The sequence below is a fragment of the Zeus faber genome, assembly GCF_960531495.2.
Source record: "Zeus faber genome assembly, chromosome: 12".
NCBI lineage: Eukaryota > Metazoa > Chordata > Actinopteri > Zeiformes > Zeidae > Zeus > Zeus faber.
Genome location: NC_137196.1, coordinates 26,245,987 through 26,273,237, shown reverse-complemented (window position 1 = coordinate 26,273,237; position 27,251 = coordinate 26,245,987). Strand labels below are relative to the sequence as shown.

General features: G+C 42.9%; 3 protein-coding genes across 3 annotated transcripts in view; 1 reads left to right on the top strand and 2 right to left on the bottom strand.

Annotated features, from left to right (window-relative positions):
* Nucleotides 1-338: 338 nt before the first annotated feature.
* LOC307237730 (arrestin domain-containing protein 3-like) lies at nt 339-7,844 on the bottom strand (the record flags this gene model as incomplete). Its single annotated transcript, XM_080010493.1, has 7 exons — nt 339-362; nt 1,352-1,540; nt 2,173-2,252; nt 3,899-3,995; nt 4,126-4,288; nt 5,137-5,197; nt 7,592-7,844. The coding sequence occupies 7 exons, from the start codon at nt 7,842-7,844 to the stop codon at nt 339-341; spliced, it is 867 nt and encodes a 288-aa protein (XP_079866619.1).
* Nucleotides 7,845-10,512: 2,668 nt separating this feature from the next.
* Nucleotides 10,513-20,392, bottom strand: rnf2 (ring finger protein 2). The gene is made up of 9 exons (XM_080011406.1): nt 20,360-20,392; nt 18,449-18,545; nt 16,929-17,089; nt 16,417-16,499; nt 16,137-16,269; nt 14,757-14,856; nt 14,378-14,550; nt 13,658-13,847; nt 10,513-12,332 (listed from the first exon to the last, which is right to left on the bottom strand). The coding sequence occupies exons 2-9, from the start codon at nt 18,533-18,535 to the stop codon at nt 12,231-12,233; spliced, it is 1,029 nt and encodes a 342-aa protein (XP_079867532.1). The 5' UTR covers nt 18,536-18,545; nt 20,360-20,392; the 3' UTR covers nt 10,513-12,230.
* Nucleotides 20,393-22,376: 1,984 nt separating this feature from the next.
* Nucleotides 22,377-27,251, top strand: part of LOC307237729 (ADAMTS-like protein 2) — a gene marked incomplete at its 5' end in the record, with an annotated part of 21,866 nt that continues 16,991 nt past the window's right edge. The window contains one exon of the mRNA XM_080010492.1: nt 22,377-22,535. Coding sequence (XP_079866618.1) covers nt 22,377-22,535 — 159 coding nt within the window. The remainder of the gene's footprint in view (nt 22,536-27,251) is intronic.

Below are 27,251 nucleotides of genomic sequence, written 5' to 3'. Positions count from 1 at the left end.
GGTAGTTGGGGGTTGGATCCTAATTCCGCCTCAGTTCCATGGTCCCATCTCTGCCGTCTGCATCATCCGCTGAAGGTCAAAGACAAAGTCAGGCATCGTTATTAATGTTGTCAAGCATCATTATTATTGTTGTCAGGGTTAAAATGGCGGAGGACACGTTTAGGGACCGCACAGAGGAGAGGTAAACGGAATCCGTGCGACAGCGACACCCGGGGATCCGACTTACTGTCGTCTGCAGGGAGTGGAGGCTGAGGGTCAGGGAGGAGCACGATGGGCATTTTGAACACAAAGTTCAAGGCACATTTCATAAAGACCCAGACCTGTGGACAGACAGGTCGTCAGCACGATGACCACAGGGCAGACTGACAGAGACACAGAGTTATAAAACAGACAAACTCCCCCTTTTGATGTTACCAGGGCAGCAATAATTCCTCCTTGATGCCGCATTTCACCATGTGATGTGTGACACGTCTGCCCGGTTACACTGGTGACTAAATGATGGTTATGAGGTCATTTCTGGTGGTGGTGAGTTTCAAAGTGCCATTTGCAAACGGTACTGATCTGACGCAGAGTAATGACAAAATGTCCAAACAGGAGTGCAGACCGGAGAAGAGGGTTTTTATTTTAACTTTATATTCAACAGAAGGAATGCTTTTTGAAACATGCCCCCTTCACACTTTGTCCACATAATGGGCCCTCAAACTCGAGACGCTGCTCCTGAACCACCCAAGGATCAAGGAATAAAACCTTTATGCTCTGCTGAGAATGAAAGCTACAAAAACAGAACCAGGCCCCGACAAAGGCAAAAACCTGACCACATGTGTACAAAAAGGACACATCAAACTATAGCTCAGCAGTTCTCAACCCTTTTTTGACACCTGACCCCATTTCTTTAGGTCCCAAAATTAAACTACAATTAGAGTGTGTGACAAATTCTCATTTTTTCTTCTTTCTCATTGTATGCGTATCAATACCCGTATAAGCAACATTTAAATGACAGAGTTTAAATAACAGAGTGAACTTGAATAAGAATCTTTCTTACTGTGCTTTCAAAACTGACAGCGCCGCACTGGTCAAAATGCCGATTTCACATATTGCATATGAGAAAACTGTGTAATGTGAATTTGAGTAGGGAGCGCGTCATGGATTATATACAAGCGATGAAATATTTCAAACGTATTTGAATAAATTTCTGGCGGGTTTTTATTGTCTGTGAATCGAAAAAACCCCAGTGTTCTCACACACACACACACACACACACACACACACACACACACACACACACACACACACACACACACACACACACACACACACACACACACACACACACACACACACAGATACGCACCGACAGGCGGTACTCCACTTTCAGGATACTGCAGTCGAGGATGGAGGGCGACGCCGTGGCCGGGAAGCTGACGACCTTCTGGAACGTCTGGTTGGTGAACGGAAGGACCTTGCCCAGATCCTCGGTCACCAGAGTTTTTGTCCTGACCTTCTTATGCGACGAATTTTTACGGGGCACAGAGGCAGTTACCTGCAGCGAAATATACAGATTATTAGGGGGAATCTTCCGTTAAACTAAAGTATCGTGACGTGACTGGTTTTCTGATTTAAAAAAAATTTGTGTCGATCAATTCAGACAATGAAAGTCTTGATTTCATCACAATGGGATGTCTCCTAAAAGACATGAAAAGATAATTATGAATTGTTGTTTGGCACTCGATAGTTTATCCCAATCAATACTACTGAGTATTCAAAATATTCTGAGGCATTTGATGTCAAATTGATATACCTCAGTAGTTTATTTCCTCTGCATCAGAAAACCTAACATTAAACCAAACAGCCCTAAATGTGTAAATGTCTAATTTAACATTCTTAATATGAAAAGTCATTTTTATTCCATTTGTATTATGTTGAGATGTTTTTATTGTAAAGCATATTATGACCTGAACCTTTAACTCTGTATTTCTTTGTCTGGAAGACAAAAATTAAATAGTTGATGGTATTGGTAGTAGTAAGCATTGTGTTGAACTGGGCGATCGCTGCCTGTATCCAAATCCTTTAGGCCATAACCACGATATCACACCAAAAGGTTGAATGTAGCTCAACCATGATGGCAAAGAAGACCGAAACGCTTGGCAGAAGGTCCCGGTCCGGTCCGCTCACCTTCCTGTAGAGGTTTAACTCGGCCCTCATAGTCGTGGACGAGTTGTTCTCTAACGACAGCACAACATCTACTCCTTTAGCTGGAGATGGACCGATTAAAAAAAACAAAAACAAAAAAACACATCATATTCAGTCAGTGGAAAATCAAAGAGTACTCATCTGTATTGTATATACTGTATGTACACACTGCCGGTCAAAAGTTTGAGAACACCTCCATTTTTCCAGTATTTATTGAAATTAATGCAGTTCAATGTCTCAATGTACTCTGAAATGAAAGCCTAGAACAAATAAATAATTGGCCATGATATAGAAATCATGGAATGGTTTAGTTGAACAAAATCTTGTCATTTTTCGATTCATCAAAGCAGCAACTTTTGGCGGATATAACAGCCGAACACACTCGAGGTGGCATTCTTTCTACAATGGAAATGAAATCAAACTGTGTTGGGAAAATTCTCCCCAACACTTGCAGAAGTTCCCACAAATGCGTTGCACTTGTAGGTTGCTTTGCTTTCGGCCTTCTGTCCAGTTGATCCCAAACCAGCTCCCTGGGGTTTAAGTCTGGAGACTGAACAGTGCCGGACATTCCATGATTTGAAGCCTACCGCCTTGTTCTTATCCTCTAAGGTAGTTCTGACACAGCCTGGAGCTGTGTTTAGGGTCATTATCTTGCTGTGGGATGAACCCCTGACCAACTAGGCGTAGACATGAGTGCACCGCATGGCGCTCAGAAATGCTGTGGTAGTCCCCTTTGGTTCAGAGTGCCGGTCACTCTGTGCAAGTCACTGACTCTGGATCAAGCAAAAGAGCCTCAGACCACCACGCCTCCTCCTCCATGTTTGACAGCTGGTGTCGCACACTGAGGAGCCATGTTTTTCGCCGACTCTGCGGTGCACAAAGACCCTGCGTGATGAACCCAACACTTCACATTTAGATGAATAAGACCTTCTTCGAGTGTTCAGTAGGCCACTGGCGGTGCTTCAAGCCTCTTTTTCAAATTTTGCCAGTTAAAGGTGAGACTTCTTTACTTGAACCAGTGTCGAGCTGTTGTCCTGTGAGCCACCTGTCACACAACCCGTTGCCTCAGAAACTTGTCTTCTGATTGTGGCTTTGGGTCGGCCGCGCCGCTTCCTGTCAAGTTTCCTCCAGGTTTGCAAGTGTCTTTTGATGGTGCAGAAAACCGTGCTCACAGACGTCTTTGCTTTCATTGCAATTTCTCTAAAGGAAAGGTCTTAAGGGTTATGATGGTCCGTCCGCCTTCCTTTGTTAACTGCCTTTTCCTCGCCATTATGATAGTAATACACTACTTCCTGCAGTGCAACACTGTTTGTATACAACCTTTATACGGACAGAGGGTTTGTAAGTAATCAACAAAAGATGGGACCTAAAGGAATTGTTTGCATCAACTTTCAAGGCGTCATTTACTTCCATTGCTGCAGAACACCTTTAAGTTGTTAACCCATTACTTGTTCCCTGAAAAAAGGCCTTTTTTTAGAACTCTGAAATTTATTTTCAGTTTTTGGTAACCTAATATTATTTTATTTATTTATATAATTTTAAGCCTCTGGAAGTTTACCGCCTACCTTTGCACCATTTCAGGTTATGCACAGGACTTGAACTGCTTAAATTTTAATAGAAACAGGAAAAATGGGGCTGTTCTGAAACTTTTGACCAGTAGCGTATATTTGAGTAGATGTTCTGAAAACCGAATCAACCAACCAGTCACCTTTGAGGTAGCCCATGTGTTCTAACTTGAGTTCAGCCTTCACCGTTCCCGAGTGGAACCACAACTTGTTCCTCGTCTTGGTTTTCTCCTGAGGACTCTGGGAGGCAGAGGACAGAGATAATCGTGAGAGAAGCACCACTGAAAGAGTTCCTAAAAAAAATAAAAAATAAAAAGTATGAATCTGGACAAACCTCAAAATATTACAAAATATTTTATTCGATTCTCACCATGAGCTCAGGGACAATGGCACTAAGGTTGCCATAGGACATGTAGTTGAGGATAGTCTTAGCTTTAGCGTCTCTCTTCAAGGCAGGTCGTTTCAGCCTCGCTGAAGCGGTGTAGGATATCATTCCTGGCTCCAACAACTCCAAAAAGGATGAAGGCATATCCCTAGAAAAGTGGAAAGATCATATTAAAAATGCACTCAGTCAACACAGTCCCAAAACATTTCTTTAGTCAGCAATGCATATTTTCAGCTGACTCCTTGGTTTTGAAATATAAGTTATAAAACAAGGACATACAAATCAGAACCTCAGCAACAAAATTCTAACTGAAATGTTGGCAGAAATGGAGAAAGAAAAGAAAAGCAGCAACTGAGTTCTTCTTGGGTGTGAAAAAGGTTAGAAAAACCCTTTGGTGTGCTCGGGAAAAAGGGCATTAGGAGTCTTAATGCTCCTTCAGTTGATCCAACGCACTCACAAAGATTATGTTAAAAATGGTCTTATTGTTGATAATCCAATATTTTAAATACTTAATTTAGTTTCATGTCACTTTATTAGGAAACAGACATTCAACGTATTTCCATTATGCATGTGATTCTATTTTTATTGTGGCGCGGTCCGCCACAAGCAAGACGGCAGCTGTGTTGAAATTGATAAATCAGTATGAACATTCACAAAAAATAACACCCTCAGATTAGACAATATCGCCACCACCTCAAGTGACCAAGAAAACCCCAAAAAATCGATCAGAAGAAACATTTTTTGTGATATCCACCGAAAATAAAAAAAATTATGGATTGCTACCTAAAAACACTAATGCCCATGGATTAATAGAGACGTTTTAACACAGTCTTCCTTGGATCAACTTAAGAATCTTTAAAAACTTTATGTGAGGCTTGGGCTACCTTCCCAGAACCAACATTCCCTCCTTTCCCAATTTTGATCAGACTTAATAACATAACAACACCATATCAACACTGGGAATTTTAAAGCAACTCCTCTCTATCGGTAACTTACTTGTCCGGGAAATTGAGGGTGAAAGGGAAAACATGTTCACCAGCAGTGAGGATGTGGTTCCCTGAAAGTCAAAGACAAAAGCCAAACATGAAATCAAGATATTTATTTTCCCTTTTACCCAGCCATGGAATGCAAGAGCGGACACCACCACCTGTTTGTTAGAGAGGAAGAAATGCAAATGCTCTCAAAAAAACTGTGAGAAGCCTCGGGAAGTGGTTTGTGGAGGAGGGAAGGCTGGCTGGGCGTGGTGGACGTGGTTTGTGGAAAACAGAAGGTTCCACCTGCACAGTATGTCCGATATCCTTCCAAGTCCAGCTTACTTTAGAAATACCATATTTTGTCATTTGTTCAGGTGGCACTTTATAAGAAATAACCATTCAGTGTCTTTGCGTTATGCGTGTGCCCCTTTATTCAATTATTGGTGGCGGGGTCCCCCTTTCCCAGCAAGAATGCACTGACATGACACGGGCAAGAGGTGAAAGGCAGCCCCAGTGAATTAAATAAACTAGCGAAGCTAGTTGTGGTCAATAAACTTTTTGAGTTGGGAAAAAAATCAACATTGCAGGCTAGAATGGAATTCTGGGACTCGTAGTGTAATCCACACAACACAGATGATCTCATGGATTTCCACTTTAAGGTTGTTTACTCACTGTGTAAACAACTAGAGGTGACACATGAGAGAATCCAACTCAGTGCTTAACTGAAGCATGTGCAGCTTGAGAGTACTTGGTTTATTTATTGGAAACAAACTATAGTGCAATTAAATACCAACATCACACACACACACACACACACACACACACACGCCACTTATATTGTGTAGCTCCCCCTCGTTCCTCTATTTGAAAAGGAATACACAGGGGCCCTTTTATTGATGTTGACAGTGTGCACCATGAACCATCCTCTCAGTTCACCTATCAACCCTTCTCTGCTAGTGATTTACTTAAATCATTGCAAGCCATTGATACCAGGAGTCAAGGAGAGGATACAATGATTTTTTTTTTTTCCGTAAACGGTCCGCTCCAATTATCGTCGAGCCATTATAACTCATATATATATATATAAATAACGCATATATTCAATCTATCACAACAGGCAGATTTCCTAGTGTTTGGAAATCGGCCCACATGATTCCTTTACATAAAGGAGGTGAAAGAGACTATTTAAATTATTACCGTACAATCTCCAAACTATCTAAACTAGCTGAGCAGAAATTCTGGGATCTTCGGTAAACGACCAACTAAAGTCTTTACTTTCAAGTCATCCAGTATAAATTCTGCCCCAATCTGGTTTTAGAGCTAAACACAGCGTTATCTCAGCTATTACATGTACTACAAATTATAATATAGTATCTGATTAGCCAAAAACAAACACTGTGCTGCCCCTTTTGAGATCTGTCAAAAGCATTTGATCGTCCTTTGCTCTTACAAAAATTACTGAAGGCATGCGACTGGTTTCAGAATGATTTGTTTGAGAGGAGTTTGTGTGTGTGAAATCAGGAAGTGCTCAGCTCAACGTTCAATTTTGGGTCTCGTCCTCTTCCCCATTTAAAATGATGTCTCTTCACTGAGCGGCTGTCAAGTCCATCTTTATGCCGATGACACCATTGTGTATTGTACTGCTGATCCTGTACAACTAGCTATGGAGAACCTGAAACTTCCATTTGATGCTCTTCAGGAAGCTCCTATTAATATTAAACTGGTACCTAATGCAAATAAAACAAAACTCATGCTGTTTACTACAGCCAGAAATATTGATTATAATGGTTTGCATATATCCACTGCAAATGGATTTAGCATTGAGTCACTGAGTATAAATATCTTGGTACCTGGCTTGATGAGAAGTTTACATTTAAATATGATGTGGTTTGCCTGCAAACTGCCACAAAAATTGGTTTCTTTTTTACCAAAACAGAACCCGCTTCCCTATTATGGAGGTGTAATTTATTGAAATGCTGCTCCTTTCACTCTTAAATTCCGAGACACGGTCTGTCATGCTGTCCTCGGCGTAATAAACATTGGTATCTGTTTATCTTTAAGCCTATTTCCGCAAAATGATCACCTTATGGTTTATCGCAATGTGCTGGATTCTAACTATGGACCCTATCTAACTGGCTTATGCTTAAGGTCCCTAGGTCACAGTCTGAACTTTGAAAGTCAGGCTTTTGTTTTAATGCTCCAGCTACTTGTAATGATCAACACATACTAAAAATAAATTCTCAACTAACTTATGGACAATTTAAAACCATGATCACAACACCCCCCCCCCCCCCCTTAATTTAAAACTGTCAATTGAGTTCATATGTGTTTCGTCTGTATTTTATTGTTTTTATTTATTGCTGCCTGATGTAATCTCGGCACCATTGAAAATGAGGGCTACCATCAATTTTATTTCTGGGAATTTAAATAAAAAGGTTGAATAAATTAATGTTTACATTAATTTCTATGGTCCTCACCTTTTCCCTCCTTGGCAGGGAGGATATCATGGCTGATGCAGAAGTGACATTCTTTGGCTTTGAAGGTTGTGTTGGAGAAAAAACCAGCTTCCAGCCAAAACACACTGGTCTTGCCTTTCAGCTTCGCAGACAGTGAAACCACTTCACAGTCATTGGCCAGTTCTAGCTTCACAACCACAGGGACGGCATCGCCGCGGGTGTAGGTGGGATATCCAGGGGACCATACTGTGAAACTCTTCACCGGTGCTGACATTGCAGAGCGCCCTTTTTTACAAACTGGGATCCGGGGACGAACTGGTGTGATGTCTGGTGAAATCAGAAGCTGAAGTGAATTGTCGTGTATTGCCAAGGCTTTCCTGGCACCTGGAACAGTCGTTGTTAAAAAAAATAAAAATAATACTGCCTATCTCATAAACTCATACAAAAATGTGTTTTTCAGCATGAATACATTTTCATTGTTTCTTCTTTCCATTAGGCATTGACTTGCTTTGTTTGAATTACTTTAAGGAAGACTTCTGTTAAAATTATTTTAAAATGATAAATGTGTATTTAAATTAAGAGCATATAATGCAGAGTAGACTTATATACTGTAAAATACGGAAAGTTGCTAAATCCACGCGTTTGAGAAAAACACACTCAAATACAGTAAAAACAAACAAAATCGGACAACAAAAGTTGATAAAAAAGTTTGAAAAATACCTTTTGTTGGAGAGCAGTATTGCTGTGGGATGTGGTGAAGGTTTAATCTTTGGGTGCTTTGAAGGTTCCTTTTCATGGACAGGATTTTGGCCGCCTGACTGCCCTCTTTATGAGTGGGACGTACAGCTTTATCTACTTTTATGATGTACTAAAAGGAAATACTCACCAACAATGGAAACAACACGACAGCATTACTGGCAGACAAAGCATCGATGTCGGTAACTACAGTAACAATAAAAATTTAAACCTGGATACGCCGACGCACACTATAAACGCCCAATATTCGCTCACACAACACTTCAGAGAAAGCCAAAATACCACTTATATGATCCCAATATGCTGCCAGTCACACTGCAGGTTACAGTAGATACCAAGACCTTTGTCACAAACTGTAAACTCTCCCATCTTTCCTGTCAAAGCTGCCAAGGTAAATAGTGACACACACGATACACCTCACAATATGGTGGCCCTTTTGGGAAAACCCAGATTATGGCTTTATGTATTGCATGCTAAATAACTATATTCAGTTCCAATATCTTGATGACCGCTGAACACCCCCTCCTGATAACTTCACTTCCTGCTTTCATCCGCCTTGAAACGGAAACCCTGGTGTGGTTAGTCATTGGAATATCCCATATTAGCGACACCACAGTAACCAGTGATAAAGAGAACTGATGTGATGATCTGCCCAGTGTAGGCCAGCATCAATGATGAAGGCTGTGTAATACATCAAAGACCACAGAACCCAGGCCTTCCTGAAAGATAAGACAAATTTCTGTTCAGATGTTTGGAGACGAACACCATCATCAGTTTCAAAAGGAAAATCATCCATCGCCTTACATCTAAACAAGTGTCAAATGGGAGCAAGCTCCTTCAATTCAGACAATTCATTTGTATCACCACTCACACTCGACACACAAACTGCAAACTGGATTTAGCCCACGCTTCATGTTGAACACACAGAGGTTTATTGTTCAAACAAAATAATGCAATTTACAGATGCCACAGAGGGACAGACAGCTATCTAGCATGAACCATTTTCACAGATTTACGGTTTTGGGCGGTGGATAACGTAGAGATGTTTTGCTTCGTTAACAGGCAGGGAGAGGGAGGGGTGGAAGGAAAAACGGGGGGCTTATCGCCTTTACGCCCTTCGTCAACCTGGATGATTCTCGTCACTGGAGTTAAGCATTTCCCTCCATCGGTGTAACCGCCGACGCAAGCCCCTTGGTGTGAAGGATGACGATGTTCCCAAAAAAAGAGGGGACATGAGGATAAAAAAAAAATAAAATGAACTGCAAATTAACCTTCCTGTATAATGGCTTCATATGGGACACACAGGTACATCTCAGGGCTCAGTGTCACCATGGGAATGTGGCCACGATGGCCCGTCGAGGGGCGAGACGACTTACCGCTGTGTTTCCACGACGACAGAACACAACCTTGAAGCGATGTTTCTGGCCTACACCCGACTCCAATCAAAGTGTCCATTTTTACTAGCCAGGATTGAATAAATGGATGTTCAGTGCACATGAAAGTTTGGTATTCCGTCTTAATACACACTGTCATTTTCTCCAATCAACACCACATGGGACATGCGTTCCCCTTAGGATGAATATCAACGCACACCAAACGAACAGTGAGTCAGTGTAAAGGCGCAATATGGAGAATGAAAGTAGCTGCGTTCACATGTTCAGCTAGACCCAAACCATCTGTCTGTCCACGGATACACGATAAAACAAAACCGCTCTACTGAGCCATAAATAGACAGTTTGGTTCAATGATACCGTGAGCACTACGGATCAGAGCGAAAAATAAAATTGTCAGTCATTTTTGACCTTTTTTTTTTTTTATTGCCACAATTGATCAGGTATTGTATTTCTGATGCTTGTCAGTTTCTATAACATGTTGTGTCTGAAATTTAACTGTGGAGACCATGTTACACCACAAGGAAGTGCAGACGTCGTAAATGTGTCCGCCGTGACATCACAGTGGCAGGAAACTGAAAACGAAATCACTCACATTGGCTTACCGGTCGCTAAGCAAAACCAACCGGCACTTTTGAGGAGCCAAACTGTCAAATTTATGGCTCTACATGTTAACACCCCCCCCCCCCCCCCCACCCCAGCCCGCCCACTCCCCAACCCCGCTACAAACATACATGTATTCAAACCGTCACACACTCACTCACTCTCACCCCTCCCCCACCCAGACCCCCACCTTACAAAACACATTTATAAAAAAGGAGAATAAGAGAGCAGCCATGGATGTTGGAAAGAGGAACAGTTTGTCTGTTCTTACAAGGTGAACAGATCAACGATGACAGGGCAGTGATTTTGGTTTTATGTTCCCAGTCGAGCTGCTGGTTGAACGGGGGAGTCTGAGGAATAAACCGGGGCACACAAATTTGCAGTTTGTTGAATCAATTATAGGGTCGTGGCCGGAAGTGGGTCACTATGGAACACCATTTGAGTTGATATTTAATAAATAAATAGGTCTAGGAAATTAATTAATAAGGCAATAAACATATAAATATAAATATATGAATGAGTAAATATAGTACAATACTTTTTTTTTATTTTAAAAAGGATGTTTTTCAAGGGACAATTTTTCTTTTCATTTCAAAGGACTGCTATTTCATGCCACTTTTATTTATTTCCTGGCACTTTTATTTCATAATGCCACTTTTATTTATTTTGTGGCACCTATCTTATAATGCCACATTTCAATTATTAAATTGAAATGAATGGGGCGTGGTTATCTCACAGACTCAGAGCCAGCGGAGACAGGGGGCAACAGTGCCATAACAGCGGTAGGATAAGGAGTGGTTGATCGGAGCTGGTCCTCAGCTCCAGATAACTCCTCGGTTGGAGCAAGCATCCGGCAGAGAGCGAGCCAGTCACGGTGGAGGGCCACCACCAGGTTCTACTTGACCAGCCGCACCCTGTAGACCGCGTCCGACAGCAGGGTGTGTAGGAGCACGCCAACGGCAGCACAGAGTACGCAGAAGGGAGCACCAACGACAGCACAGGGTTCACCGTCTCTGAATCTGTGAGATAACCACGCCCCATTCATTTGCATTTAAGGATTAGAAATGTGGCATAAAAGTGCAATTAAATAAATTAAAGTGGAATTAGGGAATAAAAGTGCCACGAAATAAATTTGTGTGGCATTCAGAAATAGTCCCCTTAAAATAATAAAAATAGTCTTTCGAAAAATGTCCCTTTGAAAATATCTTTATTTATTTAACTATATTTACACATTTACATTTATTGATTGCCTAGTTTATTTATTTCAGGATTTATTTCATACATTTATTGAATATTTATTTATCTGTTTATTTAATATTGACAGTAATGTAAAATGTGTGTGCTGACTCGTACACAACTTAAAACTCAATTTAAAAATCTCCTCATAATGTTGATAATAACTATTTCAATTGCCCAGACCTATCAACAGGTTGTGCTTTTACTGAATCCAAGCGAGAAAAGATTAGACCTCACAAAAACGACCCTTAAACTGTCTGACGGTTTGAAGAATATTGTTTGCTGAACTGAGGCAGAGTTGAGAGATAATTTTGGATGACTTGGTGACATCTGGCTTTCACCTTACAGCTGCTCGACTCCTCTGCTACCTTCTACAACTACAGAGTGAAAGAAGAGGGACACACAGAATAACATACAGGAGTGAAAAAGGAAAAAAAGAATATAAAAAAGAAAAGATCTCTTCTTTTTACACAAGTCCATTTTGGGGGTCCGCCGTCCCCTCTCCTCTCCCCCTCATGCACACTTTGTCTCCTTCGTCTGTGTGCATGGGGGGAGACCGCTGTACAAGTCCCACTTATCATGTCCTACCACCATATGAACATGTGTGTGTGAATGTGTGTGAATGTGTGTGTGTGTGTGTGTGTGTGTGTGTGTGTGTGTGCGCGCGCGCGCGTCTACTTGTGTTCTTTAGTCGGGGCGAAGTACAGCTCCATGGGCTTGTTGACCTTCCAGTACTTCTCGCTGACGAGCTCCAGGGAGAACGAGCCGTTCAGAACCTGCAGGAGCACAAAACCAGAACCTGAGTCACGACACGAGCCTGCTGACCGAGCCGATTCCGGCGGACCAGAGAAATAAGGTTCAAATAAAATGATAATGATGTAGATATAAAGGAAAAAAATGGCTATTTTGGACCGGGGTTTGGACCAAGTATCAGAGTTGAATCAAACATTTTAAAAATACATTTCGAATACAAATGTTTTAGCAAAACGGAAGACAGATTTTTGGACAGATCGACCCTCTCTTAAAGCATTGCAGATAAGTATTATGTATTTGGTTCAAGGCAGAAGGAAGCTCAAGGTAGAGCCAAGGTAAGGTATGAATAAGATGGTTATGAACTGTGTTTTGAACAGTTTAATTTAAGAAAAAGAAACAGTCTTTAATTGTCACACGACACTCCACAACACATGCTTGCACACACACACACATGCACATGCTTGATGGTGGCCGGTGAAATGGCTCCTCTGCTTTTGACCCATCCTGGCTTGTCCTTCCTCTGGGGGCACAGCCAGGAGCAGTGGGCAGCGTACGTGGACGCGCCCGGGGACCAGGTGATAAGTGTCCATCGCTGGTCAGACGATGATGGCTGCATGTTTTTGAGGGGGGTCCTTACTGACGTGAGGTGGAGGAAACCCCATGTGAGCACGGGGAGAACATGCAAACTCCAAACAGAAAGGCTCCTGTTTTTGGAAGATAACCCACCGGAGCACGGTGCCAACAGCGCCCCAGGCGGGAATCGAACCCAGGACCTTCTTGCTGTGAGGCAGCAGTGCAATGCACTGCGCCACCGTGCCACTTTAGCTCAGATTGCAAGGTAAGCAATAAGGAACTCTAACTCTACTACTTTCCACAGGACTTCGGACGGGTAAAAAAGAAAATTCAAAAAAGGCAACATTTTTATGTTGAAACTAGGACCTCGTAAATTCAAATGCAAGTCTATTTAATGACTTTAAAAAGGGCTAATATTTGTTCAACTGAATTTAAGACATTTTAGTGTCAGCACTTGCTGGAACGACAGTGTACAGTTCTATGAAAATAACAAGTAATACGATGAAACAGGGTGTCACTGTATGAGAATATTGCTAATATAGTATTTTTGGAGACTGAGATGAATGAATCACATGTCCAAGTCTGAACTCTTAAGTAAAAGTAAAGGATCTGATCCGCACAGAAACCTACACGACAAGCTTTGTCACATCTTGTTCAAGCATTGAGTGTGTGGGCCTGTGTGTGTGTGTGTGTGTGTGTGTGTGTGTGTGTGTGTGTGTGTGTGTGTGTGTGTGTGTGTGTGTGTGTGTGTGTGTGTGTGTGTGTGCACGCTCACAGTAAACTGGTTTCCAGCAGTGAGGATGTAGATGGTGTACTGTTTCTCCGAGGCAGCCTCCACGTTAACGGGACTGGCCTCAGCGTTCCTCCTCAGCTCCTCCAGCGCCAGGCGGACTGCCAGGTATTTGGACAGGTGGTCCACCGTGGCATTACCGGACGTCTTTATGTAGCGGGGGACAAATTCCACACTGGGTGGAAACACACAGAGAGAAATGGGTTAATAACAACTAAACACGATACACAGATTAATGGGAGGAATAGTAGAGATGCACCATTTGTATGGACCAAGTACAAGTACTAAGTACTCATTCGTCGGTACTTACCGACACACAGTCCTAGTACTAAAGATTAGTACTAGTATTGTGAGTTGAAAATATTATATATCTTAAAAATAAACAAAAAAAATACTCTGATCCAATTAAATCATTTACATTTTAAATCAATTCGAAAATTGTAATATAGACACTGATTTTCAATGCAAGCTAAAACATTTTTATTTTTTTATACGGAAATGATAATGTGGATTACCCCGTTAATATCTTGTCTTGATTATCACTTAATGTTTTGTGTGTCAACTGCACCCCAAGAATCAACTCCAATAGATAAAACTCCAAAAAACAAATAATATGCACATATGAAGGAGACATTTGGACAAGTTAGAATTTTGTATTTGTATTTACATTTATGTGTGTGTGTTGGCATGCATGTGTGTCGCCACCTGTTGTGGGCGTCGTCTTTCTCCATCAGAGTGGGGTGTGGCCTGAACACCAGCTCTATTTCACTCGCACCGCCGTCAATAACAGAGTCCCCGCCACCATTCTCCGCAGCATTGTCCATGTCCAAGCCGCTGTCATCGCTGGTCTTGGTGCGCTTGATGCTTGGACCTGCCTCCTAGGGATGGAGTTAAGAATGCACTGTTAGGAATGTTTGGTGATGGATATAGAATTTTTCGTTATGTGTCAACCAGCAGCTGTCATGTGTAAAGGGCAACCGAAACTGCAGTAGTGTTTGTGGTGAATCAATGCACTGAAGCCGGGAATGAAACTCCCAAAAATAAATAAAACAGTATCCAGGCACAGGTAAACATCTTAACCCACCTGGTTGCTATGGACAGATGTGTTGCTACAATGGGAGGAGTCTCCGTTGTCCTCCGCTCCACTCCCATTCTCCACGGTGTGTTTTTTACCACGCTGCAGTCTGAAGAAGAGACATGAGATAAGATAAAGATACTTCATTAATACCCAGAGGGAATTCCAGTGTTGCAGCAGCAATGACATACGTGACAAAACACACATCATTTACAAAAACACACTTTGTTTGGAATCAATTCACACACACACACACACACACACACACACACACACACACACACACACACACACACACACACACACACACACACACACACACACACACACACACACACACACACACACGTAATAACTAAATAAATAAAAAATAGGAATAATAATATAAATAAAATGGAATTAAACTTAGTGAAAGGTAAACAGTTATTTAAAATAATGGATTAGAGATAATTATCCATTACTTTTAGCCAACAGTGTGAACTTAGCTTCATGTCATTAAGACACGATTATGACATATAATCAATGTCAGGGACACCTAGCATTTTCACAAATACAGTCTTTGGCAAAACAGCAGCCACAGGTACACCACTGAGAGAAAAGGTATCGGTAAAATGGATTTAATTGTAGATCAAAGTACTGTAAATGTGAAAGTTGGTTTCATCATGCCATTTTTAAATGACTCCTATTTGTGTAATAATCATGAAGAATGTTGTCATATGTATTTTTTACCATCTTATAATAAGCCCAAAGTCGAGATTTAGAAACAAATTCCTCCAGCTGAACAGATGGCGCCGGTCCAAAGAGGACCTGGGAACAACTAGTCACATAAGCTCTCTTCATGCCAGCATGCAGTTGCTGCAACGCCCAGTTCTGGGACGATAGCAAATTCTCTACAGATGACATTAATAATAAATGCTGTTACTTGGAGCCTCAGTCATGTATTGCATGGCGTATCTTGTACAGCTGTGTGCCAGAAAATGTGTGGAAAGGGTCCAGTATAAGGAAAAAGTTGCTGCGGTTGTGTTGTTCCAAAAAGTGACGTTAATGTACAGCTTCAATAAAGTTCTTGTTTACTATTGTGGTGGCAATTTTTGTATTTAGGAGTTGAAGGGTCTTGGAAATATCACAAACGCCATTTCTTCTAAAACACTTAACCTTGTACTACTGCTTCTGGATGCACTGGAGCCCCTCTTAATAATCATATGACTCAGTAAAGTTGGACAAAGACAGCGTCTGAAGTGCCGAAATGAAGGACTTCTTTCTCTACTGATCAGTCCCTTTAGGAAATCGTGTTTTATGCAATCGCAATAATAAATGCGAATTTAACCAGTCTCTGGGCGTTATCTGGGCAGGGAGGGTATGCGGGGAGATGAAGGAGTGTTTGCGCACCTGGTCATGGCCTGTATCTTCAGCCCCTCCTCTATGCTGTGGGACAAGGCTTGCTGGTTGTTGTGTTTGCTGATCCGGGCCAAAACTCTCTCCTGGTGCGCCTCATACTCGTCACGGCTGGGATAGATCTTACCTGTGACGTCGCGGGAGAAGATATTCTTACGCACATACAAATCAGGGTCTACACGGCCACGTGTAGACAAGTACACGTTGGGTACAAGTACATTATGTAGTTTATACTGTGTTCTCCCTTATTGTGCCTTGTTTGGGAATGACTTACTGATGAGTGCATCAAAGTTTGGGTCCGGACGCAGCGATCTCTTGGACACCAGTTTTTTGCGGCAGGTAGGACACTCCTTGTTACTGTGAGTGAGCGAAAGTAGGCAGACATAAGGAAAGCGTTTTATCAGACCAAACCTTTATTTTGACTGGCAGAGATCAGGGCAATCACGATCATGAAACTTTAACTCAACAATTATCTTTTTTGTTTATTTTACGCCTCTATCATTTAAGAACCATTTATTGACAGACTTTTTTTTTTTTTTTTTTTTTTTTTTTAATCAGTTCCAGTTAATTTACTTTATCCCAACTGATGGAAATACACTTAGTTTGCATTCTATATGTTGCCAACGTTCAACCATTGGTTTAAAATTCCACTTCAATTTGGTTGGAAGTAGTAGATTGCAGCATCAAATGACTGGATTGGATCAGATAACTGCAATCAGGTAATCACTTGACACTTAACTTGATTTAGCCGAGGCTCTCACCAAAAATGACTATCAACCAACTAACCCAGATCTCAGCGCAGTGATGATGCAGTCAGCACAGAAGCGGTGTAAACATTCTTTGGTCGTCATGGTGTTCTTCAACATGTCCAGACAGATGGGACACATCAATTCACTGTGGAGGGATCTGGGTGACACAGCGATCTCCAGCCCATCTGTGATGGCCTCCTGCGGGGAAATGAGGACAAGCGGATGCAACAGTCCAAACCAAGGATTAGGTTTCTGATACCAGAGTACATTTTGTTCATCAATTTCTGTTTTATTAAGTATATTATGTTTATTGATATTAACTTAGTTTATGTCATGTATACTATAATCACTGGAAGGGGGGGGGGGGTCACGATTCCAATTCGAAAATCAATCAAAAAGAGCATTTGTTTGTCTGGTTTATTCTGTGATGTTATGGTTTTTGACAACATAAAGTAATTAATGCCCAGGAAGAACTGCTGCATAACCCAGGAGCCAATGGGAATCCAAATAAGCTAAACTACGTGGTTCTCTTTTGTTAAGGATGAGCAGAGCGTTGACAAGAGTTTAATATTAAATATAGTTACAATACAACTGATAACAAAGGCAATTTTATTTATTTGCTAAATGATCTAAAGAAAAGCACATTGTGACGCTTTGATCACATTGCACTTCCTGAGGAGGAAGAACTTTAGTTTGACACATTTAAAGGAACATTCCACTCTGACTCTCTGCGGTGGCAAGAGGACTTCTACTCTGTGAGGTAAGTACTGGAGGTTAAGGGCGCGTCCACGTATGCTGCCCACTGCTCCTGGCTGTGCCCCCGGAGGAAGGACAAGCCAGGATGGGTCAAAAGCAGAGGAGCCATTTCACCGGCCACCATCAAGCATGTGCATGTGTGTGTGTGTGTGCAAGCATGTGTTGTGGAGTGTCGTGTGACGATTAAAGACTGTTTCTTCTTCTTCTTCTTTCTAAGTTAAGATTCAAGAGGGTTATTCATCAGATACATACTTCCATACGTATATGCAGTGAAATGACAGACAATTATATAAAGAATACAAAGCCTATTATATAATTATAGAACCCAGAATCACGATTGTTTCGCCAGCCCTTGCGACCGCCTGCGCGAGCACCTCCCGTCGGTTATGCACATTTTAGTATTTTTTTTATATTCTTAGAGCTTATAGAGCTTATTGTGCGTAATCACCAGATGTCATGACATTTCACTGCATATATGTATGACCATATGTATATGTATGTGACAAATAACCTTGTGACCTTGAACTTCGAACTTGTAGAGATCACTTGCCTTAATACTTCAATACTTAATTGCGGTACTATTACATTGTTATAATAAGCACTAATACCTACAATCGACAGCCTGGCACATCACCTTAATTACACCACTGCTTATTTAGCCAAGTCTTTTTTATGCCTGAACCCGAGAGAATGTTTTTGGTCTAGCACCACAGCCTAAAGGCTTCATCTTGAGGTTGGAGCAACAGTAACTTTAATACCCTACTTGTATTAAATGTGTTGAACGTGTGCATAAGACTGTACCTGCGGAGTTCGCTGCAGTTCGTACAGACTCAGCTCCCAGGTTTTACTGAGGGGTTGAACCCCGTTGGTCTGAACTGTCTGGGTCATCACAGCGACACTGAAACACACAATCAAATTAATTCAACCATTTATTTTAGCACATGGACCAGCAACCTTGTTCTTGGGTACTAGCCAATACTGCATGCCAACAAATACCAAATACCGACACTTCCAGCTACAATGATTGTAAGCTCAGAGGCTTTTTTAAGACCATCACCATTTTTAGTCGGATGGAAGGGACACGAAAATGTCACGAAAGACTAACATACCGTACATGTACCGTATGCACGTGTTACCCTGACTTCAAGCAAGAACTCCAGGCAACCATGTCACTATAAAATTGTACCGGTGCGTACCGTCGCAGGGTCTATTTGAAAAATAAAATCAAACCAGCGTGACCCGGAAATTAAATAATAAGGCGGTTTCAACCAATAATATTATTTTATATTAGTCAAACCAGCTTAAAAAAAAAAAGAGAAAACAAAAGTATTTTTCCTTTGTAAAAGCCTTAAAGGCTGACATCTGCTATTTAGGGGTGGATTACAGGACATATTGGCTATCAGAAACTACAATGGGTGGAGTTGACAGGAACGCTCCATCCCATGTCACACCAACAAAGCCCTGCATTCCTTTATTAGATTGAATAATTTCTGCTTCGTGCTGGTGTTATAGCATTTCATATTCTGTAATAACGCTAGCCCAATGGTGTGGTCCAGTGGTGAAAAGTAATAAAGGAACTCGTTATTGGAATTAAGTTAAAAAAAAAAATTATCGAACTTACTGACATTGGTTTTTTTTTTGCTTTTACAGCACTACATTTCAGAGCAAATATCTACATGTTTAATGTTTCTAACACAGTCACGTTACTTTGGTTAAGATCGCCCGTCGGTGATTCATTCGCTCCATATCCCTGTGAGTTACAAGGACACCAGGTATGCTTTTTATTTAAATATAAATTAAAATCAGGATATTTAGGAGCACTCAACTGCTGAAAGTTAAGGTAAAGTAGTACTTATGACTAATATGACAAGTTATTTTACCATTAATAAAAGTATATTTGGCTGCTGGGATCTAGTAAAACAAAGGGAAACTGGTGATTGCGGTTTTTTGTTGTTGATAATTTGTTTTCAATCCATCAGATGTTAAAGGGTTAAGAGGAGCCCATTGTTTGTACGTACAGATACTGTATGCAAACTTGCCGTTCACCACTGTTGTCAAATTGATCGATTTGGGGTTATTTAAGGTTTACGATGTATGACCTATTTTTTTTAGTTCCGCTTCAGGATAATTGTATGTTGTCATTATTTAAAGTCTGTTGTATATTGCCAATTGTTTTATTTTCGTGGATTTTTTTTTTTTTTAGATGTATTCTATATTGTCATTTTTTTTATTGTTTATACGTTTTCTTCATTATTACTGACTATTGTTTTCATATGAGCTTCTGTAAACGCCAATATTTTCCTCCGGGGATGTAACTACTATATCTGGATGTATTAATGCTAACTACCTAGCTAGAGCTAGCTAGCTACACGTCATGCTAGCTATTCCATGTGAAATTAATAGTGAAATAGATGGGAATTAAAAAGGTTTATCCGCATTTGAGTCGCTCGGCCATTTTCTGTCTTCGGGTGGGACACATTTTTAAAATTTACAGCTAACGTTTAATTATTTCAGCGGCTTGTAAGTGAATCTGGCTAATTCTGCACAGAAGGGGAAAAAAAAAAAACAACAAGCCTCCTTCACACACACACTGGACGGAGACGTCGCAGGTGAAACACTTCCCAACCGCCGCGTTGGTTAATGTGACCCCACGCGGGGACATTTTAACACTCAAACCGTCCCCAAAACAAACATTTTTGACGAAATACTCACATTTTTCTGTTGTGAATACGAGTCTGTCTGGCCAGCGCGTTCAGACGGAGGCAATATGGCGGATTTCTCTGGCGCGGTGCACTCTGGGAAACGCTGTTTCTACACGCCAAAGAGGTGACGATGGAAAGTGAAACGTGACTACATGGAACATCGGAACAACGACCCCAAACACCAGCGGCCGGTACCGGCAGCCGGTGCCCGCCTGCGCGGGTTTGGGCCGCGGCTGAGCGGTCCCGCTGCTGCATGTTAGTTTGGCGGTAAAACAACACACACCCTGGAAATAAGGGCGTTCATTCCCACTCGTGTGTAACCAGGTGGAACAGGGCAGCTGCAGTTCACCGCTCGTACCACTAGATGTCGCTAAAGTTCAAAGCAAAGCAGTAGCATAGTTATAAATAATATAATGTAATATAATATAAAATAAAATAAAATAATGTAATACAATATAATGGAAAATAATATAACATCGTATCATATATCATATGATAAAATATAATATCATATAATATATCATATCAAATAAAATAATATAAAATATAATATAATATAATTTGATTATTATATTATGTAATGTTAGGTCATGTCGTTTCATGTCATGTAACACCATACAATACAATAGAGAACAAGAACAATCTTTAATCGTGACAGCACACCACACTACAACACATGCACGCACACACACACACACGCACACACACGCACACACGCACACACACGCACATGCTTTGGAAGGTGGCCGGTGAAATGGTTCCTCTGCATTTAATCCATCCCTGGCTTGTCCTTCCTCCGGGGGCGCAGCCAGGAGCAGTGGGCGGCATTCGTGGACGCGCCCGGGGACCTGGTGACGAGTGTCCATCGCTGGTCAGACCATGATGTGTGCATGTTTTTGGGGGGGCCCTTAGTGACGTGAGGTGGGTGTTCTCCCCATGTGAGCACGGGGAGAACATACAATCTCCACACAGAAAGGCTCCTATTTGGGAGATAAGCCTCTTGCTGAGAGGCAGCAGTGCAATGTAATGTAATGTAAGGTATATAATATCATATTATGTAATGTAATGTAGTATAATATAATGTAATGTAATGTAATATTATTATTATTATTATTATTATTATTATTGTTATTAATAAAATAATATTAATAATATATACAATATGTTATCATTATTGATAATAATATAATAATTATATGATATGATATATATGATATTATATGATATGATATTATATGATATGATATTATATTATATTCGATTATATACACATTTATTTTCTTAAATTATAAAATCCTGAATTACAATTAATGAAATTAAATCTAATAACAATAATAAACGATTCATTGCTTTTGCCAAATGCATACACGGTATTTAAATAACTTGTCAAGTTACACAGTACATGCAGACCAGATGAGGACATTGCAAGTCAATAAACAGCAGATAAGCCAGCGTTTCGTCACTGTGCATTTAAACAACACGCTGTAAGATAGGCTGCAGGAGGTCATTACACCATGGGTTACGGCGAATGCAATGAAGTGTTTACATCTCACATAACATCATTTGGACGTGATTCCTGAAGCTGGACGTCTCTGATATAAAGACAAGGCGCGCTGTGCATTAATAGCGCGGTTATAAACATCAACATGGGGAGGTTTATTACAAACCCACATCAATCTGCCTGGAGCGACACTGCAAAACGAGACCCCCTTATAATAAATAATGTGAAAGAAAGAAAGAAAGAAAGAACGAAAGAAAAAGAAGGAAACCAAATGACAGCACACCAAATATTTATTTAATCAGTCCGGGGACAACATAAACTGAGAGAAAGAGACAAACTGAGTGTGTTTATGATTTTAAGACAGGAAAAAGTTTGCGTGTGTGCGTGTGTGTGTGCGCTGGGGGGCCGCAGGGGGCGTCACCGGGCCGAAAGGGGGAGGAGAGACGGAGGAGTGGAGGAGGTGGTGGAGAAGGAGGAGGAGGAGAGGTCCGGGAGGGAGGGAGGCGCAGCGGCTCCTGAATGAACCATGTTCGGGAAGGGAAGGTCCGCTCTACCGCTCCGCTCCGCGCCGCCGCCGCCGCCTCCACCGCCGCCGCCGCTGCTGCCGCCGCTGCCGCTGCCGCTGCTGCTGCTGCTGCTGCTGCAGGTACTGGTTCCACTGGGAGCCTCCCACTGGCCCGCTAAGGTAAATGGAACAACATGGAGAACAAGCGTGAGGCTTTCTGCGGGAGTGGGAGATTAGGCTGCAGCCGCACGGTCACGGTGTTAACGGGGAGCAGGCGGGGACACCCCGCCGCTGTCAACAGTTAGTCCCGCGGAGCAACATGTCTTCCCCCGGCTCCGACTCCTCCGAGTCCGGGGCTGCCGCCGCTTTTTTGTTAATGATTTTTATTTTTTTATTTTGGGAGGTGGTGGATGTCCGAGCTGGATCCGTGTTATCCTCCTCGTGTCGCGGGGGGAACCGTGATCGCATGATGTTTTGATCGTGTAACCATCCGCCCACGGTATTTTAACGGACTTTTACCGGATCACTGTGGTGGTTGTTGTTGTGGTTGTTGTGGTTGTTGTTGTTGTTGTTGTTAATTCTTCAAAGTGTTGAAACTTTGCTTGGACCCCACGACAACAACTTGCAGATTTAAAACAAACAAAAACAAACAAACTAACAAACAAAAATGCAGTTTTTGTTTTGCAGACAGAGGACGGGACTGGCTTTTACTCTCCTCTCCTCCTTTCCTTGTCTCCTCTCCTCCTATTCCTTGTCTCCTCCCCACCTTTCCTTGTCTCCTCTCCTCCTCTCCTCCTTCCCTCCTTTCCTGTCTCCTTCCCTCCTTTCCTGTCTCCTTCCCTCCTTTCCTTGTCTCCTCTCCTTCTCTCCTCTGTCTTTCGGCCTCTGTTCCCCTCCTTTCCTCATCTCGTCTCCTCCTTTCCCGTTCCTGTCATCCTTTCCTTGTCTCCTCTCCATCTCCTCTCCTCCTCCTTTCCTTGTCTCCTCATCTCCTCTCCTCATCTGTTCTCCTCCTCTCCTCCTCTTCTCCTCTCCTCCTTTCCTCATCTCCTCTCCTCCTCTCCTCCTTTCCTCGTCTCCTCTCCTCCTCCCTTCCTTTCCTCATCTCCTCTCCCCCTCTCATTCTTTTCCTCATCTCCTCTCCTCCTTTCCTCATCTCCTCTCTTTCTCTTCTCCCTTCCTTGTCTCCTCTCCTCCTTTCCTCTCCTCCTCTCCTCTGTCTTTCTGCCTCTTTTCTCCTCCTTTCCACGTCTCCTCTCCTCCTTTCCTCATCTCCTCTCCTCCTCTCCTCCTTTCCTCGTCTCCTCTCCTCTTCCCTTCTTTTCCTCATCTCCTCTCCTCCTTTCCTCATCTCCTCTCTTTCTCTTCTCCCTTCCTTGTCTCCTCTCTTACTTTCCTCTCCTCCTCTCCTCTGTCTTTCTGCCTCTTTTCTCCTCCTTTCCACGTCTCCTCTCCTCCTTTCCTCATCTCCTCTCCTCCTCTTCTCTGTTTTTCTGCCACTGTTCTCTTACTTTCCTCATCTCCTCTCTTCCTCACCTCTCCTCCATTCCTCCTCTCCTCATTTCCTCATCTCCTCTCCTCTTCTCCTCCTTTCCCCATCTCCTCTCCCTCCTTCTCCCTCATTCTTTTCCGCATCTCCTCTCCCCCTTTCCTCATCTCCTCTCCTCCTTTCCTCGGCTCCTCTCCTCTGTTTTTTTTCCTCTGTTCTCCTTTTCTCATCTCCTCCTCTCCTCTTTTCCTCATCTCCTCTCCTCCTTTCCTCATCTCCTCTCCCCCTGTCCTCCTCTCCTGTCTGTCTGCCTCTGTTTTCCTCCTTCTCTCCTTCCTCCTCTCCGTTCATCTCCTTGTCTCCCTCAGTTCTCCTTTCCCCCTCTCCTCTGTCTACCTTCGTTGTCCTCCTTTCCTCCACCACTCCTCTCCATTCCCCTGTCTGTCTGCCTCTGCTCTCCTCGTTCCCTCCTCTCCTCCGCTCTCCCCCTCTCCTCCCCTCCTCTGTCGACCCCTGGTCTCATCCTTTCCTCCGCCTCCTCTCCCCCATCCTGTCTCTGCTCCTCTACTCCTTTCCTCCGCTCCTCCGTCTCCCCCTTTCCTCCACTCCTCCATCTGCCTCTTCTCTCCTCCTTTCCTCCACCCCTCTGTCTGCTCTCCTCCTTTCCTCCGCCGCCAGATCAAAGCGCAGTAGGGGCCTCCCCCCTCTCTCCCTCCCTCCCCGTCTGTCTCTTATTCCTTCTCTCTCTCCCTCCCTTCCTGTCTGCGTGCACGGGGCCACGTGCACGTGTCATATATACATACATTGCCTATGTCTGTGCAAGCAGTGGCTGCGGGGGGATGTTAAAGAAGGATTTTACTGCGAATGCACTCCATTTTGCCAGTGACAATGAGCTCTTTTGTGCCGGTAGTGTGTTCTAAATCAAAGGTATATCGATTGATCGATGCACCAGAAAGTTGAATTTCTAAATAAACTCTTATCACCGGCCAATCACTGATAAAGAATCTTGATTTGCCTTGTCAGAAACAGCTTGTAAAGTGGTAATGTCGTTTCAGAGCGTGTTAAGGCGCAATAACTAACAGCCACACGTGTCACTGGAGTTACAGACGAGTTTTGCGGCCAACTTCGGCAATTATGAAATATTATATCCATATCTGTGAAATCCGTCGTCATGATTCCTGTATTGGCCTTAGTACACGTCCCACTGTCTGTTGACCGAAAAAAAAGGATCAGTTTGACAATTTATCCGTGTGGATATTATTGTACTGTCCGGCCTTCAGGGTAACAGTGCCGACCTTAGACAGACTAACACAACGGATTTAAATCCAGAAGACCATCCGAAACAAGTCTCCAGTCAAACAACTAAAGAGGGACCACGGTACAGTCTCTGATCTGGCCGTTAGACTTGTATCCAAAAGCAATTTATCACAGGTAATGGTCACGGTGAGAACATGTGAAGACATCTGCGCCATTATTAGATTCCTCTGTTTTCATCACGTGCATGGAAATGCATCCCTGATATAACACGTGCATTACCACGGCGACTGCTTTATCTGTCACACGGTCAGTCTTACGAGCCCTCTAACGCTCTCTGGAGTAGGCCTACTAGACCCTCAAATACTTCATATGCCATCCTAAACAACATGCGCGGGAGACGGGACAAAGGGAAAGGCCCATGCAGAATGAGCTGAGCAAATGGAAAAGAATGGAACACAAAGACCCGTCTCACTCCAAGTCTGTCTGCAACAGAGGAGACAGTATTTGACGGACTGACCAGCTATACTACACGCCGACTGATGTGTATATCTTCATGAAGTAGCCGAGTAACTGATTGACCAACTGGTCAACTATAGCTAACCTATTGCCAGGCTGACTGCCCTCTTATCCAGTCCGTCAACAATAGCCAGGAAGAGTTATACGTCTGAGTTCTTAGAAATCGGAGACCAAATGCCAAAGAAGGACGTGGATTCTACATTTCTGCACAATTCATCAATGTAGATGATTCTGAGTAGAATAACGTATACTGGTTGGATTCCTGATCCGAATGAACGTTGTGGGAGACTCCACCCACAGTCACGGGTTCAGGGAGGGAGAGGGAGTCGGTGGGGCAGTGAGGTGCCGACAAGGCAGGTTTTTGATTCAGAGTCCAACAAAAAGGCTCGCTGGCCCACTTGGAACATGCTGTCAGGTGACCAACTGAATGAATCTCCCGCTTCGGTCCGGTCGCCATCGGCTCCGCGGGCTCCTGCTCCTGCGCCACACCCTCCTCACCGCAAGACAGACAACGCATGTGAAAACTCCCCCAGCCGGGGCGGGCAGATCGGCGCCGGTTGGACAGATTGGGCCGACCCCGGGGGAGCTGCGCCGCAGCAGGACGGAGCTGGTGCCGTCGCCCGCCGGTCGCGATATCCACGCCACCCCAACAGGTAGCTTTAGAAGCCGGGGGAACGTTCGCCGTTTGTCTTTTTAAAGGTTCGCTTCTCAGTCACGTCGAGTCTCGCCAATAAAATGCAAACACGCGCACGGCAGTGAACGAAGCAGCCTCGACCTCCCCGGCCGTGAAGCGGATGGCTGTTGAGTTTTATGTCCAGCTCAGACGGGAAACGTTACTTGGAAGCGGTAGATGGCATCAGAAACAAAGGAAAGTCAAGTCCCGGGGGGAAGAACTGACGACAATTGTATGAAGTAGAGTCGTCTGTCACGATATCTGAACACACCTTTTCACAGAAATCAGCCGTGTCGTCCGGCGTCACTCCGAGCAAACAACAGGAAACAAAAAAACATATTTACTGATATTTCGATTTTGCCAGGATGCACTCACTGTGCTGACATAGTTATTCTGAATCGGTTCCATTCCACTCAACGGTTTTAAAGAGAGACCCCTCGGTCAAACTAGAGTACTCCAGGGGGTCAAGTGAGGGTTCACCTCTGAAATGCAAGCTCATTTGAAGCAACATATGACGACAGGCCCCTTATTATTAAGACGACTGCCTCGTAAACGATGTGAGTACAAGCAGTGCGAGAGTAGATTGAGTAGAAAGGTGTATACGCAGTACAACCTTCATAGTTAAAGAAACAATATGTGATTTCTTCACCACTAGAGGGAGCACTAGTCAATTATAACCTGACCAAAACCCAGACGACCGGTTGCAGGAACTTAAGGTCAGAAGTCATCTGCTGATATCATATGACGGGAGTTAGGCAATGTCAATTCAGACAGGAGTGTCAATTATTGCATCTTTTTAAAAACAGACGTCAGTGAAGTTCACTCTCAAAAGGTGCAAAGGAACACATTCACATCCAATATTGTCTAGAAATTTGCCAAAAGTTGTATTGTCAAAAGTGCATGCGTCTGATTCTTGTGTGTACACACACCAATTGCACCCCATCCAGGTGTTTGCGAAGCT

Excerpts from the sequence above, each read along its gene's own strand:
- rnf2 (XM_080011406.1), bottom strand. The coding sequence starts at position 18,535 with ATGACCCAGACAGTTCAGACCAACGGGGTTCAACCCCTCAGTAAAACC. Across the intron at positions 14,857-16,136 it reads AAGATACAGGCCATGACCAG|ACTGCAGCGTGGTAAAAAAC; the intron begins GTGCGCAAACAC and ends TCTCTTCTTCAG. Across the intron at positions 13,848-14,377 it reads AAAGACGACGCCCACAACAG|TGTGGAATTTGTCCCCCGCT; the intron begins GTGGCGACACAC and ends GTTTCCACCCAG.